The sequence below is a fragment of the Giraffa tippelskirchi genome, chromosome 6 (assembly GCF_054371585.1).
Source record: "Giraffa tippelskirchi isolate mGirTip1 chromosome 6, T2T-mGirTip1v1.2.pri, whole genome shotgun sequence".
In the NCBI taxonomy this organism is placed as follows: Eukaryota; Metazoa; Chordata; class Mammalia; order Artiodactyla; family Giraffidae; genus Giraffa; species Giraffa tippelskirchi.
Window position 1 is genome coordinate 128,231,043 of NC_137280.1, and position 19,301 is coordinate 128,250,343.

Genomic DNA, 19,301 nt, shown 5'->3' on the forward strand with positions numbered 1-19,301 from the left:
AGTAATCTGTCAATCTCTAGAAATCAATAATTTACTATCTAATGCTTTATTTTTTACCTATTGGCCAGTTACAAAAAGAGCTTTCATGAACAAAATACCTTATTGAAATTCAAGTAATAATAATGTATTAAAATTCAGACTTCAATAATTTGGATGGTGGCTGAAGTAGAGTTCATTAAAAGTCAATTATTTCTTCATTGGTGGTGTAAAATAATAAGAGCCTACATTGTGGAGAAAGTGGTAAGGACAGGCTTTATTTAATATCTTTGAAAGGAAACACTATATGCTTGACAAGCGAATGACAGATCATACTTATCTATTAAAGTATAAGAACCAATTTTTCCTTATGGTATTTCCAATCAACCTTGATATCTTGTTATTGCCACTCTTTTCCCCAAACCCTAAATACATCCTAAAAAGAAAAAAAGAAACTCATTATTAATTACTATATTTAAAAAGGTACTTATGTTTTTGCCTTGATACTAAATGTTTCATTCTTAAAGTTATTTTGAAATAAGCATATTATTAGATACAAATTGCTTGAGAAATAACTTTAAGCTTTTTTCCCAAATAAATTAAGATTTGTAATAAGCAAGTTCACATGGTGACCAGTAATTGGAATATGACACTACAGAATGAACCAGTGGATACTTGGGAGGATAAATTTCACTTGGGGCCACGATTTGGGGAGGAAGCTTGCTCTAGCTAAAGTTTTGAAGGAAGGCCCAGTGCTATTCTATTCATGCTATGATCTGTGTACCAAGCTGTGTTTTTTGGAAAACTTTTGGCCCTACTTTATGAAAGGCCAAGCATATATTTTTCCTCCCACAGGGCAAGTTAAGCAAATTGTCTGAGTCATTACAATAGACCTGCTCTATATGAAAACAGGCAGATCTCAAAATGTTATCGTGATGCCCATAATTCTTCATGATTGCATAAGAGTATCCTGTAAGATAACATTATAGAGATAATTGTCCTTAGTTTTGATAATATTTAGTATATTTTATAAGCATATTTTGATATACTTAGTATATTTGAGTTGAGCAATGCCTATTAGAGTTGTAAAATGTCATATGCATAGTACTTAGATCCTATCCAGTATCAGGTCATCAGATATATTTTAAACAATTCTCTTTGACTGGATAGGCAGCATCTGAGGATAGTTAGTATTTAAAGATTTACAGAATTTTTCATTATCTGCATAACTATATCTGGTGAAAGAATGCCTATTTCTATAAGCTTTGTTATACAGCTCGTGAAACATCCATTGGTAAATTCAGTATTACAGCAAAGTTGTAAAATACACACTTACACTATATGTAAAATCAACTACATGTCCTTGGCATACACATGCTTGCATAAACAACACACTAGCTTGAGTGAGTGAACCTGAAAACTCCACTCCCAGACAGTTTTACTCAGAGACAGTGAACAGGCAAGCTTTTAGTAATGCTGTGAGCATCTCCAGTATTTAAAGGTACAAGCATGTTTTGGCATAAAATGGGTGTAAAAGCAAACCATATGCTCTTCCTGATACTTAACTGAACCAGTAGAAAAAAGTTACCACATAGTATTCTTGAGACACAGTATATCTGTTTTTTAAGTATGCACAAATATGGCTATATATACTGTATTTTTGATTTGAGTTTTACAAAGAGGAAATTTTGGCTACATATGACTCTTCATGTAAACAGACATATTTGAGAGCTCAACTCTTACTTACATCAAAGGCAACTCCATTGTATAGCTGTTTTGACAAAATAGCTAAATATAAAATAGTTTTGCAACTGATTATTTTGGGGTTAAATAAAAGACAGCTAACAACAAAAATCTCTACATCACTGATTTAAGCTAAAGGTTATTTTGTTGGAGGTGGAGGCAAAAAATAAGAAAACAATTTGATTCATTTGGGGAATCTGGTTGAAGATTAACGGTCTTAAGTTTAACCAACAGTGGAAGATTTTAACACCTAGCACATCATCTACCCTAGTCATTAGGAATAACTGGATACTAACATTTATCTTAGGAAGAACTGTTTACATTTATAAAATGAATTGAAAAAGGCAAAAAAAAAAAATACTACCCAAGGACTGTAACAAAAATATTCTAAAACAATTTGGTAAGTTTTAAAACCCAGCCAAAAACTAATTAGTGAGTGCACTCCTCTAGAAGATTACATATTAATGAAGAAAACAAATTCATGTAATTCCAGAGATCAGAAATCATGATCTTCTTATAAGTAGTATGTTTTTATTATTTTAATCTTTTATAGTTGAAAACTAGCTCTAAAAAAGAACTGAGAATATGACAGCTTGGCATTTCTTTTTAGTCTGAAAGTCTCCTCTTTAAAAAAAAAAAAATAAAAGCAATACTTCTTCTCAATATGGCACCTTTCTCATAACTGAGCTTTGTCCAATATCAGAAGCAGTTTCTCCAGAAAAAGCCAATCAGTACACAAGATATAGTACTTCCTTATAGATTTTTTAAACGAGAGCCTGATAACATTAATGAAATAAGTTTAATACAAGAAAATAATGTTTTAACTCAAAACAAACTGCTTTTTGTTTAATCTTACTTTTTTTTTTTGATTCTACACTAGATGACTACTATTCTTAAAGCTTAGAATAAACTAGGAATACAAGTCAAAACCAGAACCTAATTAAATAAAACGGAACACCTAAAATCTTGGTTTAGCAAAAGTAAACTCAACAACACAGTTTAAATTAATTGGGAAAATTTTAATCAGTAAGCATCAAACGCACTTTACATTGGTAACTGCAATACTGAAATTGTGACATTTTAAATATTTTCCTCAAAAAAGGTTAGTGATTTTCTTTTTCCTGGGAAACATGGAAATCCAACCATAACATTAATGTGGCCAGTCTAGGTCACTATGTTTTAGTTGATGCTAATATTTAAACAGATATTCACATTCCATATCTACAATAAGGTAGACTGTGAACTACCTGTATTGCTGAATTTTAGCCAAAATTCCATGAGATAATTTAGAGGAACGTCAAATTTCTGAAGCGTAAACTCATAAAACTTTACATTGGATCACTTTTTTGCTTCAATTGCATCTGACTTGACAATACAGGCAAGTTTTCTTTCCTAATTCCTTGGAAAAATATTTCTCCAGTAAGTCCTGTGTCTTCTCTACTATGGATTGTTTTTAAGATTATCAGCTCTGTGGTTAGTTTCCCACAGTTGATAAAAATCTATCAAAAACACCATAATATACAATTAGCAAAGGAAAAAGTTGTTTTTCTAAGGCTGTAGGAACAGGAAAGAAATAGCACTTATTTGTATAAGCACAAACATCTTTTAAATCTAGTCATACTGCATAAATCCAATATAGTATTCAAAAGTTCTATAAAAATGAACAAAAGGTACTTATTTACTTCCACTGCTCCAAGAGTCAAATATTAGATCTGCATGAGAGTTGCACTGTAGCCGTTTGCTGGTCCGATTGAAGAGTTCAAAGTCCTTTTTGTTATTTGGCCCAATGATGTCCACATCCCAGATAAAGTCAACTCAAAAAACGGAAATTAGGGCGAAGACTCCATATAACAAAGCACAAGGATATGCTACTAGAAGTTGCTGTCCTTCCATGGCTAATGCAGAAATAAAAATTTTGGAAGCAGAAAAACTACACCATCCAATAATTCCAGCAGTAAGAATGATTCCTACCATTCCTCTGTTAACAGACAAAGAAAAATGGAGAGCGGAGAGAAAAAGCAGAAGGTGAGATTAGTTATGTAAGAGTACTACCATAACCAATTCTTAAGAGAAGTATTTAAAAATTAAATCACATGTAGACGTCTACAGAAATAACCAAGATCTTTCTTCAAATGCTGATGTGTCTCAGTTAATTCAATTATTTTATGTGATAAAAAGCTTATTTGTAACATATTCTGCTTCTTAATTTAGCACAATTTCTCAACCTTGGCAGCACTGACATTTGGCCTGTGTGTGCTTCTGCGGTGAGGGCTGTTGTGTTCATCATTAGGACATTCAGCAGCATCCCTGGCCTCTAGCCATAAAATATCCATTGTACCCCTGCCCCTCCAGAGTTCTGACAACTGAAATTGTCTCCAGACATTGCAAAGTGTCTCCTGGTAGCAAAACTGCCTCTGGATGGAAAACACTGTTTTAGTAGAAACATGTCTTTAAAATTCAAATATAAACATATCAATTTTAACAAATGAGAACAGTGAAGCAGTTTCTACACTGAAAATCTGAAGCATTTTCATCCAAAACAGGGACACTGTGAGGCTATCATCTTTCCAAATCTCTAGTGTCAGTTGATATATACTCTTCTCCTATGCCTTCTTTTCCACTCTAGGTATAACAAAGATCAATCTTTCCTCATGTCCAGCACTAGCCAGAAGGAGGGGATTGAACTACTGAGAGAGCATCTGTGCACTGGCCATGAGGAGCAACTTTATGAGCAGTAATATATACCTCTCTCTTTAACTCTTACTTAAAGTATTATTTTAAGAAAACACAACTTTAAAGCTGTGTAAAAGGATATTTGAGAACACAGTAAGCTAGAAACAGTCTCTTGACATAAAAAGTTCCAGTTTTAGTTTAGAAGCTACTAAATAGAGAATATGCATTTATTATTCATTCACTTAGCATATGCCTGATATAGTTAAGAAATGAGATATAAAAAAAACCAAAGAGAAGGTAAGTATAATTTTAACAACCTGATCTCTTCCATGTAATATTTAAGTTAACAATCACCTCTGTTCAATTTGTTTATGGACACTGGTAAGTTTACCTAAAACTAGTGAAATTCCTTATCATATGGAAAGCAGAGGTGGTATAAGTGATTTTTAAATTTATTCTCACTTCCATTACTCATCACTGAAAAGTATGTAACACAGTCTTCATTTATAACAGCCACTATCTGTTTATTGAATCAGTGATTTACCTCAAACCGATAGTGAGCTAAATTCTATTACACAGAATTGGGTCAATCAACTCCCAAAATAAAGATCAATACTTACTGCAAAGAAAATATCACTGCGAAGCTGGAAAGCAGGATCATAGGAAGAAGACAATATCCAAGGACACTTGCCACACAACCAAATGAAACACCAGTCATACTCATTAAGTTTAATAAACAAAACATTCCTAGGCATCCAATTGCACTGATCCCATACACGTAGCCAAACTGGATTTTGCCAGCCTATGTGTAACAAAAAGATGACATGTTAAGAGGGCAAAGAAAGTTACTTTGGGCTTCTTTCATCTAAAATGGGGTACCTGTAGAAGATATTTAATTTGTGAGGATTAAAATCCAGAGGTATCTATTCTTTATATAGGGAAGTAAAACAGGGAGCAGACTGCCTTTTATATCTTTCTTAAGAAGTTTAAAGTACCCACCTCTCGAAACACAGATATTCAGGATTTCATTTTCTAGCTACCATTTGAGTTTGGCATAGAATTCAAAAAATAAAGATATAAAACCATTGTAGAATCACCTCAAGTCATAGATTTCTAAAAAGAAATCTGGCTGATTTTAAGGAAATAAACTACCAAAACAAGATGGAAAGTCATTCAAATATTTGGATAGTAGCTAATATCACTTGAACACACCCAACTCCACCAAAATTGCAACTTATTTTCATTGGCAGATGTAGTCATAATCGTTTTAACAGCAGAAATAATTTCATCATTGACTTTATATGGGTGTTAAAGGAATTAAGAGAAAGGAAGCCAGGATAAGCAGGGAGCCAGGGTTCTGTGGGGAGGGGAGGAAAAAAGAAGTGATTAACAACTGGGCAAAAGGAATATAATGGAAGATATTTTCTTCTTTCATTATTTTTCCAAATTGTTGGTTGCTTTATACAGTTCTCTGACAAACAAGCAAAAACTTTAAAAATTTTCTGCTCTTACAAAAGACATCACTAAACAATCTTAGGACAATAAACATTAACTTAATTGGAGTTAGTACTCTTAGTCACGCTACGTGAACAAACACTGTACTCAGGTCATGCTATCACTAAAATCAGTCTGCAGAAAAGCCTTTAAAAAGTTCTGGTTTGTCACACATCTGACATATGAAACTCAATTATGAAAATACCTCTACAGATTACATTAGTGGAAAACTCCCTGGGATTTTTGTTAGAATCAATACTTGTTTGTAAATATTTGATTAAGAGTGTAGAAGTTTAAAAAGGTTTATTAATAATAATAAAATCTGACACTGGGTACAATGCATTAAACTTTTCAAAGTGTTCTCATATAACCTGTCTTAATTTCTAAAACAATCTTGTTAGGTGGGAGGCACAGGATTATTTATCACAGGGAAGTGAAGGGTGAAATCAAGGGCAGATTAGAAGCACTGAGTTCATGGCTAGCTTTTCTGACTAAAAGTTCCATCTTTAATTCATTATATTGTTTATCTCTTCTAATTCAGAAGAGGACATAAGATAAAACAAACATTAACAATTATATTTACAATTTCTCATTTTCAATACGCTTCAACATTCTTAGAGAGATGAGAGACAGAGACTAAAACTTGTCTTTTAATTTATTAATTCATTAAATATTAAAATAATATATAAGAAAGACCAGCACTTATGCAACAAAACACTACTCAAGGACGACTTAAAAAAAAAGAAGGAATTCTGATGAGTAACTGAAGCTACATGTTATTTATTAACAATTTTCCCTGATAATTGGACCATTTATTGGAACAAGAAATGACTTCTAAATATACCCATATTATCAATGGAGAAGTGACGAATATGTATAAACTTATACAACTCGATACCTTTTAAGACAGATCAAAACTTGACGTAAAAGAAGAGTCTTAATAAAGGCTCTTGGTGGAATATTTAAATTCCATTCTTTAATCTCACACTGAGAGTTCCAACTAGAATCTTACCAGTAACAATGTAGCTCCAAAAGCAAGGCAAAAAACCATTGGTCCTGCCAAATCAGTCTCATTCATGATGCTACCATCTGCTACTTTCAAGGGGTGTAAAACTGTGAGTGTTTTTTGCCAGATGTGGTCAAAATTGATACCCAATTCTAAAGAAAAAGAAAACAAGAAAGTCAATTAGGATTTGTGACATACTTTCAGTTTACCTGAATTTATGTTGTAACAGGGTGAAAAAAAATGAAACAACCAGTATCAATAAAGTGATCTAGCAACATCACATGGTATTATTTTAGTGAGTCCTCAATCAGTCTTTATTGATTATGCTGCTTATTCCACAAACATCAAATCTCTGGTTTGGTGTTAGAAAAAGGTAAGGACATAATTAATCAGACACTCTGAACTATGACTTTATAGCAAAGAATACACAGACAGCATTCATAGTAAGGGGCTCTATACCCGGGGCTTCAGAAACAAAGGAGGCCCTGCGAAAACGTATAGAAAACAATGTCTTCTATGTATACATGTGTATTTTTCTGAGACGAGTATGCATAGCTTTCACTGGACTTCCAAAGGGTATCTGATCTCACCCCAAAGTTTTAGAACTATTGCTTTTTGGGTTTGGAGATACAATTTGAAAACACCACACACTGATGTTACTAGCTCTATCAGTTTGTTTTCATGCAGACAGTCAATACCATGCTATTTCCTCTCATTTCTTCTACTAGATAGAATTTCATCAATAATCTAAAGTAAAAGTTATTCTGCTCACATAGTGACATACTTTATTATCACTATATAAAGATCTACTAAAAATCTGGTTCTCTCTGGCTCAGTGTTGTTCGAAATGAGTCACTTAATAGAAAACTTTTGCCTACAACCTTATTCTTTTAAAGGTAAGAGGAACTTCTCCAAACAAAGATTTACTTTCACCATCTGTATACTATAGAGTACTATCAAGAGTTGCAATCAGTTGTACCTTCTAACAAAGGTGGTTCATCCTCAAAGTTGTTCCCATAGAACGGCTGAGGTGTAGTTGGAGTATATGCCTGAGTTGGCTGGAAAATCTGCCCGGTGTATGGTTGTTGCGGCTGCATCATGTCTGCGGGGACAAACCGGCCTTGGTGCGAATAGTCATAGCCAGCATACTGTCTAAAAAGCCAAGTAAAGTTACATACTTCAGAATTACGTCAATGCCCAAATCTGATATCCCTGACAGGCAGGAAATATGTCATGCAATTTCAAGAATATCTACTTCGCCAGTTTTTATAAATGGTGGTTGAAATTAACTACTAAGATCAAGCTAATTATCTACAATAAGACAGATGGGTCATGGTGGAGAGTTCTGACAAAATATGGTTCACTGGAGAAGGGAATGGCAAATCACTTCAGTCTTCTTGCCTTGAGAACCCTATGAACAGTATGAAAAGGCAAAAAGATAGAACACTGAAAGATGAACTACCAGGTGGGTAGGTGCCCAACATGCTACTTGGAGATCAGTGGAGAAATAACTCCAGAAAGAATGAAGAGATGGAGCTAAAGCAAAAACAACACCCAGATATGGATATGACTGGTGATGGAAGTAACGTCCGATGCTGTAAAGAGCAATATTGCATAGGAACCTGGAATGTTAGGTCCACGAATCAAGGCAAATTGGAAGTGGTCAAACAGGAGATGGCAAGAGTCAATGATGGCATTTTAGGAATCAGTGAACTAAAATGGACTGGAATGGGTGAATTTAACTCAGATGACCATTATATCTACTACTGTGGGCAAGATGCCTTGGAAGAAATGGAGCAGCCATCATAGTCAACCAATGAGTCTGAAATGCAGTACTTGGAGGCAATCTCAAAAACGATAGAATGATCTCTGTTTGTTTCCAAGGCAAGTTATTCAATATCACAGTAATCCAAGTCTATGCCCAGACCAGTAATGCTGAAGAAGCTGAAGTTGAAAGGTTCTATGAAGACCTACAAGACCTTCTAGGACAAATATCCCAAAAAGATGTCCTTTTCATTATAGGGGACTGGAATGCAAAAGTAGAAGTCAAGAAACACCTGGAGTAACGGTAAATTTGGCCTTGGAGTACAGAATGAAGCAGGGCAAAGGCTCATAAAGTTTTGCCAAGAGAACGCACTGATCATAGCAAACACCCTCTTCCAACAACACACGAGAAGACTCTACACATGGACAACACCAGATGGTCAACACCGAAATCAGACCGATGAGATTCTTTACAGCCCAAAATGGAGAAGCTCTATATAGTCAGCAAAAACAAGACTGGGAGCTGACTGTGGCTCAGATCACGAACTGCTTATGGCCAAATTCAGACTTAAATTGAAGAAAGTAGGGAAAACCACTGACCATTCAGGTATGGCCTAAATCAAACCCCTTACAATTATACAATGGAAGCGGGAAATAGATTTAAGGGACTAGATCTGATAAACAGAGTGCCTGATGAACTATGGATGGAGGTTCGTGACACTGTACAGGAGATAGGGATCAAGACCATCCCCAAGAAAAAGAAATGCAGAAAAGCAAAATGGCTCTCTGAGGAGGCCTTACAAATAGTTGTGAAAAGAAGAGAAGTGAAAAACAAAGGAGAAAAGGAAAGATATACCCATTTGAATGCTGAGTTGCAAAGAACAGCAAGGAGACATAAGAAAACCTTCCTCAATGATCAGCGCAAAGAAATAGAGGAAAACAACAGAAGGGGAAAGACTAGAGATCTTGTCAAGAAAATTAGAGATACCAAGGGAACATTTCATGCAAAGATGGGCTCGATAAAGGACAGAAATGGTATGGACCTAACAGAAGCAGAAGATATTACGAAGAGGTGGCAAGAATACACAGAAGAACTGTACAAAAAAGATCTTCATGACCCTGATAATCACAATGATGTGATCACTCACCTAGAGCCAGACATCCTGGAATGTGAAGTCAGGTGGGCCTTAGGAAGCATCACTATGAACAAAGCTAGTGGAGGTGATGGAATTCTAGTTGAGCTATTTCAAATCCTATAACATGATGCTGTGAAAGTCCTCTGCATTCAATATGCCAGCAAACTTGGAAAACTAAGCAGTGGCCACAGGACTGGAAAAGGTCAGTTTTCATTCCATTCCCAAAGAAAGGCAATGCCAAAGAATGCTCAAACTACTGCACAATTACACTCATCTCACACGCTAGTAAAATAATGCTCAAAATTCTCCAAGCTAGGCTTCAACAATACGTGAACTGTGAACTTCCAGCTGTTCAAACTGGTTTTAGAAAAGGCAGAGGAACCAGAGATCAAATTGCCAACATCTGCTGGATCATCAAAAAAGCAAGAGAGTCCAGAAAAACATCTACTTTTGCTTTGTTGACTATGCCAAAGCCTTTGACTGTGTGGATCACAATAAACTGTGGAAAATTCTGAGTGATGGGAATACCAGACCACCTGACCTGCCTCTTGAGAAATCTGTATGCAGGTCAAGAAGCAACAGTTAGAACTGGACATGGAACAACAGACTGTTTCCAAACAGGAAAAGGAGTATGTCAAGGCTGTATAATGTCACCCTGCTCATTTAACTTATATGCAGAGTACATCATGAAAAACGCTGGGCTGGAAGAAACACAAGCTAGAATCAAGATTGCCGGGAGAAATATCAATAACCTCAGATATGCAGATGACACCACCCTTATGGCAGAAAGCAAAGAACTAAAGAGCCACTTGATGAAAGTGAAAGACGAGAGTGAAAAAGGTGGCTTAAAGTTCAACATTCAGAAAACTAACCATGGCATCCAGTCCCATCACTTCAGGGGAAATACATGGGGAAACAGTGGAAATAGTGGCAGACTGTTTTGTTTGGGGCTCCAAAATCACTGCAGATGGTGACTGCAGCCATGAAATTAAAAGACGCTTACTCCTTGGAAGGAAAGTTATGACCAACCTAGATAGCATATTAAAAAGCAGAGACATTACTTTGCCAACAAAGGTCCGTCTAGTCAAGGCTATGGTTTTTCCAGTAGTCATGTATGGATGTAAGAGTTGGACGGTGAAGAAAGCTGAGTGCCGAAGAATTGATGCTTTTGAGCTGTGGTGTTGGAGAAGACTCTTGAGAGTCCCTTGGACTGCAAGGAGATTCAACCAGTCCATCCTAAAGGGGATGAGTCCTGAGTGTTCACTGGGAGGACTGATCTTGAAGCTGAAACTCCAATACTTTGGCAACTTGATGCACTGGAAAAGACCCTGATGCTGGGAAAGTTTGAAGGCGGGAGGGAGGAGAAGGGAAGGACAGAGGATGTGATGGTTGGATGGCATCACTGACTCAAGGACATGAGTTTAGGTAAACTCCGGCAGTTGGTGATGGACAGGGAGGCCTGGTGCACTGTGAAATACAATGTATGCCTAAGACTATGAATAAAAATTTAGGATGACAGACTTTGTACTACGTGCTATATATTTTGCACTGTAACTCAGATCTCTCCATTGAGTGTTAAATCACTCTTCTGTATTCTCTGGAATATGTTATTTTTTGCAAGTGGATAAATGTCTTTAAGAACAATCATCAATTTCAACAAGTGAAAAATAAGAAGCATCTTTCTTGTGAAAGCTTTCTGAATATAACAAAACATAATTAACACACCTTGCATTTGAATAGTTATTTTTTCAAGTAAATGTACACTTATTATCTCCTTTGCTATGTACTGTAACAAACTTTACCCTTTAGAAGCAGACCTTGCTATGGCTTTTTTAGTGATGAAAACAATAGAAGAATATTGAAGCGGAACAGAAGAATATTGAAGCATTAGCTTTTAATGATCTGTTTCACCATGTTCTGGAAAAATATGACCTATCTATCAGTGGGACTAATCCAATTACACAGTAAGAAATAAGTAATTATTTTAAAGGTAAGACACTTTAAAAATGAGAGCTGAGATGCCTTAGAGATCTTTTAGTCTCTAATTCTCTTTAAAAATTTATAGTCGCTTTTTCATAAATATAAAAACCTAACGATCTCATTATTACTATAGATTTAAAAATTAAATCTAATTTTTAAATTAACTGAACATCTTGATTAAAAGCAAATCAAAGGTGGAATTCCTTGGTGATACAGTGGATGGGAGGTTCGCCTGCCAACGCAGGCGATACTGGGTTCGATCCCTGGTCTGGGAAGATTGAATGTGCTGAAGAGCAACTAGGCCCACATGCCTCAACTACCGAGCACAAGTGTGCCACAACTCCTGATGCCTGTGTGCCTAGAGCCTGTGCTCTGCAACCAGAGAAGCCACTGCAATGAGAAGTTCGTGCACTGCAACAAAGAGTAACCCCTGCTCGCTGCAACTAGTGAAAGCTTACCTGCAACAATGAGATCTAGTGCAACCAAAAGTTAATTAATCAATAAAAAAACTAATTAATTAAAATTTCAACTACACATAGCTCATTTTCTCTTATCATGCTAGTCCAGTACATGCTTAAAAATACTATTTTTCTGGCTATAAAATAAATTGATAGAATGCACTGCAGCAATATTTTAATGGCAAAAAAAGAAACCAAAACAATATAAATATCTATCTGTAACTACATTGTGATATGGGCATAGATTACTATGCATCTGTTGAACAGAATGAGGCAGTTTTGTAGGTACTTGAAAGAAATGAAAATCAAAAACATTTAGTGGAAAAGAAAAAAAACTAACATTCAAGAACTTCTCTGGTGGTTCAGGGGTTAAGACTCTAGAGCAGGTTCAAACCTCTCGTCCTTGTCAGGGAACTAAGCCTGCATGCCATGTAGTGTGGCCAAAAAAACGCATAAATAAATAAATAAAAATTTAAAAAAAGAAAAAACATATGCAGAATAGTATACATCGCATGCACCCACTGTGACTATGCTTTTTAGAATATATATGCACATCTAGGCATATATGTGTTTTATATACATATACATTATATATGCAATTAAATAGGTTCAGTTCAGTTCAGTTCAGTCGCTCAGTCGTGTCCGACTCTTTGCGACCCCATGAATCACAGCATGCCAGGACTCCCTGTCCATCACCAATTCCCAGAGTTTACCCAAACCCATGTCCATCGAGTCGGTGATGCCATCCAACCATCTCATCCTCTGTCGTCCCCTTCTCCTCCCGCCCCCAATCCTTCCCAGCATCAGGGTCTTTTACAATGAGTCAACTCTTTGCATGAGGTGGCCAAAGTATTGGAGCTTCAGCTTCAACATCAGTCCTTCCAATGAACACCCAGGACTGATCTCCTTTAGGATGGACTGGTTGGATCTCCTCGCAGTCCAAGGGACTCTCAAGAGTCTTCTCCAACACCACAGTTCAAAAGTATCAATTCTGCGGCGCTCAGCTTTCTTCACAGTCCAACTCTCACATCCATACATGACTACTGGAAAAACCATAGCCTTGCCTAGACAGACCTTTGTTGGCAAAGTAATGTCTCTGCTTTTAAATATGCTATCTAGGTTGGTCATAACCTTCCTTCCAAAGAGTAAGCGTCTTTTAATTTCATAGCTGCAATCACCATCAGCAGTGATTTTGGAGCCCAAAAAAGTTATACAGGTAAAGGAACCCAAAAACAGGTGAAGAAAAACACTTAGTTTTCAGATTATAATCTTTTGTACCTTTAAAAATCCTATGTAGTTATTATTTGTTGAAATTCATTAACTCTAAAATGTTATATATAATATATAGCTACTGCAATTTCCAAGAACATATATAATAACTTTTGAATAGTACTGTGTAAAGTGTTTAATGTGAATTGCTTCACATTATTCTCACTACTCTAGAAGGTTAACTTTATCATCCTTTTCATTACCAAAATGTGAAAACTGATATTTGGGTTAAAATGATTTGTCCACAGTGGTGCAAGGATTCAGAACCAGACTTTCTAATTCCAGTAGCTAACTCATAACAACTGTAATAAAAATCACCTTCAAATCCTATCTGACATCAACATCTGTTATTTTTTTTCTGTAAATGGATTTCCCCAGTCATTTTGGTATGCAAATACTTTGATTACTATTTATTTACTTACTTAATTACACACACAGACACACAACTCCCATGGGGCTAGCTGGCTGAATTGGGATAAGAACTCACATCTTCTAATTTAGTAGAATATGCTATAGTGCCATCTCTCTAAGGATGTATCATAAATTCACCTTAGAGTTCATAGAACAAGTAGAAAAGCTCCATATGGAGGTTAGTACAATCTGCACAAACAGATTGTATTTTATTCTCTTTCTCCAGGGTGAGAAAGACAGAGAATATAAATGTGTATGCAAGAGAAAAAACAAAAAGAATGACATAAACCCATGGTTCTCAAACTCCTTGATCTTATTTGTTATTGAAAACTCCTAAAATTTTTTATGTGGGTAATATTTATCAACATTTTTTCATTTTAGAAATTAAAACAAATGTTTAAAATACTTATTAATATGTTAAAGTAAGATTAAATCTATTATCTGTTACCATAAACTTTTTTTAAATGAAAAGGCTATTTTTCAAGACAGCTGAAAATTCTTATATCTGCCTCTGTATTCATTCTCCTGTGATGTACCATTTAGTTGAAGTATCTGAAGAAAATCTAGTGTTGCAGACATGTGGTTGGAAAATAGAGTGCTTTAATAATCTTTTCAGATTATCATTAATATTCTTTTTGAGACATCAAAGCACAGAGCAAAGTGATAGTTTTTTAAACTTAACTTGCAATGTGGCAATTGGAAAGAATGCTAATGAACTGCCTTTCTTTACTCATGTATAATTCTGTAACATCATGCATTGGCCATTTAGAAAATATTAATATGAGTTATGCAGATGTTCCAAATATAGACTCACTTAATATGAAATATATGTATATAAATCATATTTGTTAATATCACTGATCTCATCAGAAAATAGTTAATTACCAAGAAGCTGACAAGTTCACAGTGATGGATACAAGTTTTCCAAAATGCTTCTTTTTGCCTGAAAATGTGAATCTGATCATTGGCCACACATACTGTCAACTGCTTTCCTTGAAGTAACAGGTCACTTCATTCATTTTTGAGAAATTATTCAAGTCTGAATAACCATAGTTTGTCTGTCAGATCTTCTTTCCAAAGAAAGGTTTCCATGAAAAAGTGGCTAATTCAGCTTGTGACTCAAATTGCACAGGTGCTTTTCCTAGAGATAATTATTATACTTTAGTATGAAGTAGAAGTGCTTTAGAACTATTTCCCATTTTGTCACATAGAATATTTTAAAAATGTGTATTGTCAAGGGTCAGGATTTAAAACAATAATTCTTACAGCTTCACCAAGGGCATCTTTAAATGAAATGGCTTCACTCATCCCCAGCAAGTATGTGATGAAGAATACAATGACTACTAGAACAATTTGATGCCACAGTCTTGATTCACATTTGGATACTGGCAGTTTTACCAATCACTGCTTTTGCAACACCAGTGCAAATGTCAAGACACCTAAAAAGGTATAAAATGTCTCACTGTGTGTGTGTTAACCACTCGGTCATGTCCAACTCTTTATGGCCCCATGGACTGTAGTCCTCCAGACTCCTCTATCCATGGGGATTCTCCAGGCAAGAATACTGAAGTGGGTAGCCATTTCCTTCTTCAGAGGATCTTCCCGATCCAGGGATCGAACCTGGGTCTCCGGCGTTGCAGGCAGATTCTTCACCATCTGGGCCACCACGGAAGAGCAAAATGTCTCACTATTATGGCAAAAATAGTTTTGACCTTTCAAAACCTCCTGGAAGGATCTCAAGGACACTCTGGAGTCTGTAGACAACACTTCAGAACCACTGATACAGACTCATAAATTTCATGTAAGGAAGAGAAATAATGCAAGCAAATAAGAGCTTTAAATGTGACACTATTATTCCTTCATCAGATGAAAGACAATACCATGGAATTTTACACTTTCCCTTTTCTGGCAGGATCTGCTCAGGAAAATTCCTGACTCACTCCTACTGATTTTAAATTAAAACATAATATGGTAGACATGACCATTACAGACTAAATCAACATTACTACAGCAGGAAAAGTAGCAGATGAAACCAATGCTCTCATAAGCACTCAGTGTCAACAACAAAGAGAAAGCCTCTTAACATACTGGGTTGACAACTTAAGCTCATCAAAATCCATAGGTGGTCCATAAAGGTATTATCAGTTAAAGGAAGATGAAAAAATAATACCTTTCAGTGCTTTAAAAAATATATAGTTGGTATTTCTATATATTTCATACCCATATCTATAATACAATGTCTAATAAGACATTCGTAAAACTCAGCAGATTGAGATCAAAGGTCCTTTTACTTTTTGGGTTTATTTTTTTTTATATGAATATAAAGTACCCATAGTGGAAACTATGCAAAATGTTAAAACTGACTTCATAGGGCAAATGTAGAACTATGAACTAATAATAACCCAAGTCAAAATTTGAAGACAATCCAAGTGAGATTATATCTGAACCTGTATTTTCATCAATAAAGAGAAAAGTTAGCTGACCTTTGTTACCTAGTTGACATAACAAACAAAATATTATTTGATAAACTGAGATAAACATAAAAATGTCATTAAGGGGCAGATCCAATTGAAGGCACATACAGAAGAGCTCAATTTTTCTTAAAGTTCAGAAACTCAGTTATTCCTGCTAATACACTAGTCTTATTTTCCTCAGCAAAATCTATAAATTCATATTGATTAATTGGCAGTAACATTTATACAAGTATCTGGAATAAAACTTCCTTACAAGCGCTGAAGCAACGCTTACCAGTACATGATTTGGTTGAAATGGAACTGTGAGGGTAGTTAGCAACAGCATATCTAAAACAACCGCTCTATGGAGAACTGAAGTGAGATGCTAAGTGTACAGAGAAGACAAGTTACACCTTTAAGAGATGCTAACAAGGACAGAAAGAAAGAAACATAAGAAAGGAAGAGATACATTTTCACTTGAAATCTAAGTGGAATAATTCTGTTGAATCTAAACAATATCATTTGGTTAAAAATACACCCAGGTCCACATACAGAGATAGGTTTTCCCAAGCCCTATTGCAGCACTCCAGCCTTTCTTACATTCATCTGCCCTGTCATACACTGAACAATCACAAATAAATATGTATTTAGGTAAATAAATGAATGGAAATTTCTCAACAGATTTTCTCCAATCATGACCAATTAACTGATAAAAAGAGATAAATCTTCAATGGCATTATGTAACTGAGAATTTAACAGAAAGAAAAAAAGTGATTCAGAGAGAGATTATTATTTACGTGCTCACTTCCACTGTTCACTGTGTTAAATTTTAGGGGAAAAAAGCTTTACAATGAACCAAAATAAGCAGATTCCAGGTTTCTTTTGTTTTTGCTTTTGTAAAAAGTATAGCCTATACAAGACAAACCACACTGTGTTAATTTCAACAGGACCTAGTACTAATGCTTCTCTCAGACTAGATACACACTCTTTCCATGCCCTCATCCTGGGACAGTTTTCATGGTTTTCAATTCAGGGGCCATATGCACATGAGTTAACACATGAACTGTCTGGACATTATACACACATTAATACAGATGTCTGACTGCAAACATGTATTTCTCAGAAACAGGCCCCTAGTTTTCTTCAGATTCTCTAAGGGACCCTGGACCATCTAAAAACAGTTAAGTAACCCTGGTATAAGAAACTCCTTCACTAAAAGGGAGGCTGAGAAGATTAATCTTAACAATCTAAGAAACTAAAATGGAGAAGGAAATGGCAACTCACTTCAGTGTCCTTGCCAGGGAGGTCCCACAGACAGAAATGTCTGGTGGACTACAGTCCATGGGGCCGTAAAGAGTTGGACATGACTGAGAATGAACACACACAAGAAACCAAGAATATGATGTCCTAGAGGAGACTGGTAAAAACCCTTCATTTTTTTTCACAAACACTGGAAACTATGAAAAAAATACATTTTGTTGTTGTTGTTGTTGTTTCAACAGTTCAGGACTGGAAGGTTTTGAGTCTCCACCCCTGCGCCCCCCTCCTTCAATCTGCAACTGGCAAGTTGCACGTACTGACTGACCAAAAGTTTTGGTATGAGAAGTAATAAAAGTGATTATCAGTTGCTATATGCAAACTACCTGATGAATCACAGTAGGGAGCTTACACTGTTCAACAGTGCCAGTCAGTGCTTTCAGTTAACAATCGATAAACTCTGAAAACTGGACTGATTTAACTACTAAGGAAGCTGTCAAAAGATTTTAATTTAATTTTTAACTACTCTTGTGGTCTAAACAGCCTATGTCTAGGTACTTTACGCTCCTATCCATACCCTAAATGATGTTCAAATACTGTACTAGAAAAAAGTTCTTCAACAATCTATTTTCCCACTCATGGCACATCTGAATATTTTGCAGAAAATACCAAACTGTAAAGAGGACAATGTCGTCCGACCCAAACAAGTGTCAAGATCTCTCCGGAGGCAGGAAGATTATGAAACGTCACATTCCTGATAAGCAACTTGTTCACACATTTAGTCTTAGGCAGAACCAAACATTCAGGGTACATGCTTTCACTGCAATCTCGACAAAACAAATGGCCAAAGTTGAAATGTTACTTGCTATAGGGTCCTCCACTTCCTCCATAATCGTAGGACTGCTGTGACTGGTCATCGATGCTGTAACTTGTCTGGTAGAAATCCGTGTTTAAATTATCAAAGCCTGACATTGCAAATGATCTGCAACAGAAAAGAAATGGCAAAGACAGCTTACGCTCAAGGGCCTCCTGAATTCGACCCTGACACGTTACTTAAGCGAATACCCTAGGAAGGAGGCAAATAATTCTTCTGGAATTTAGCATTGCAGCATTTGGAAGGTGGGTCGCGGGGTGGGGTGTGCTAAAGAAATGCCTCTAAGTCAAGGCCCAGGAAGATACCTCCACTTCGAGGGGCTGATAAGCCCTGGGTAGGGGCGGGGACGCGGGAGGAGGGGTTCTGTGGGGTCTAAAATACCAACAACAGCAAAGATGATTTGTCACCTCGGGATAGGGCTTTACAGCTGAAAACACGACAGCCTCTTTGCAAAATAGGGCCTGGGACGGGAAAGCGCATAGTCTCGCAGGATCCTAGTCAGCAAGGCCCGAAAGGGAGGGAGGGTCGGAGAGAAAGGACCCGGGCGCGGCGCCAAGCGGCGGCCACGAGCCGCCCTGCCCAGGTGAGGGGAGAAATCGACCATCATGCCACGGAACTGGGCACTCACCAAACCTGGAGGTAGCAGCGGCGGCGGTAGCTCTGGCAGGCCCCCCCAAGCCCCCCAAATTCGGCTAAGGACCCTGTACTGGACCCGTTGCTACGTGTCAGAAGGGCAAAAAACTGCTTCCGGGGCACGCCCGCTCGCGCAGGCGTGTTGGCAGACTTTGGGCTCGGGCTGGAGGGCGG

The 19,301-nt window shown here is 36.5% G+C and overlaps 1 protein-coding gene across 3 annotated transcripts; it reads right to left on the reverse strand.

Moving 5' to 3' along the window:
- Positions 1-226: 226 nt before the first annotated feature.
- Positions 227-19,243, reverse strand: YIPF5 (Yip1 domain family member 5). 3 transcript variants are annotated; one of them, XM_081504977.1, is made up of 6 exons: positions 19,123-19,243; positions 18,487-18,602; positions 7,872-8,044; positions 6,899-7,044; positions 5,013-5,194; positions 227-3,697 (listed from the first exon to the last, which is right to left on the reverse strand). In XM_081504977.1, the coding sequence occupies exons 3-6, from the start codon at positions 7,990-7,992 to the stop codon at positions 3,535-3,537; spliced, it is 612 nt and encodes a 203-aa protein (XP_081361103.1). In that variant the 5' UTR covers positions 7,993-8,044; positions 18,487-18,602; positions 19,123-19,243; the 3' UTR covers positions 227-3,534. The 3 variants fall into 3 exon arrangements, with proteins under 3 accessions (XP_081361103.1, XP_081361102.1, XP_081361101.1); XM_081504976.1 differs by having other exon boundaries at positions 7,872-7,994; positions 18,483-18,602; XM_081504975.1 differs by having other exon boundaries at positions 18,483-18,602.
- Between the last annotated feature and the right edge of the window lie 58 nt (positions 19,244-19,301).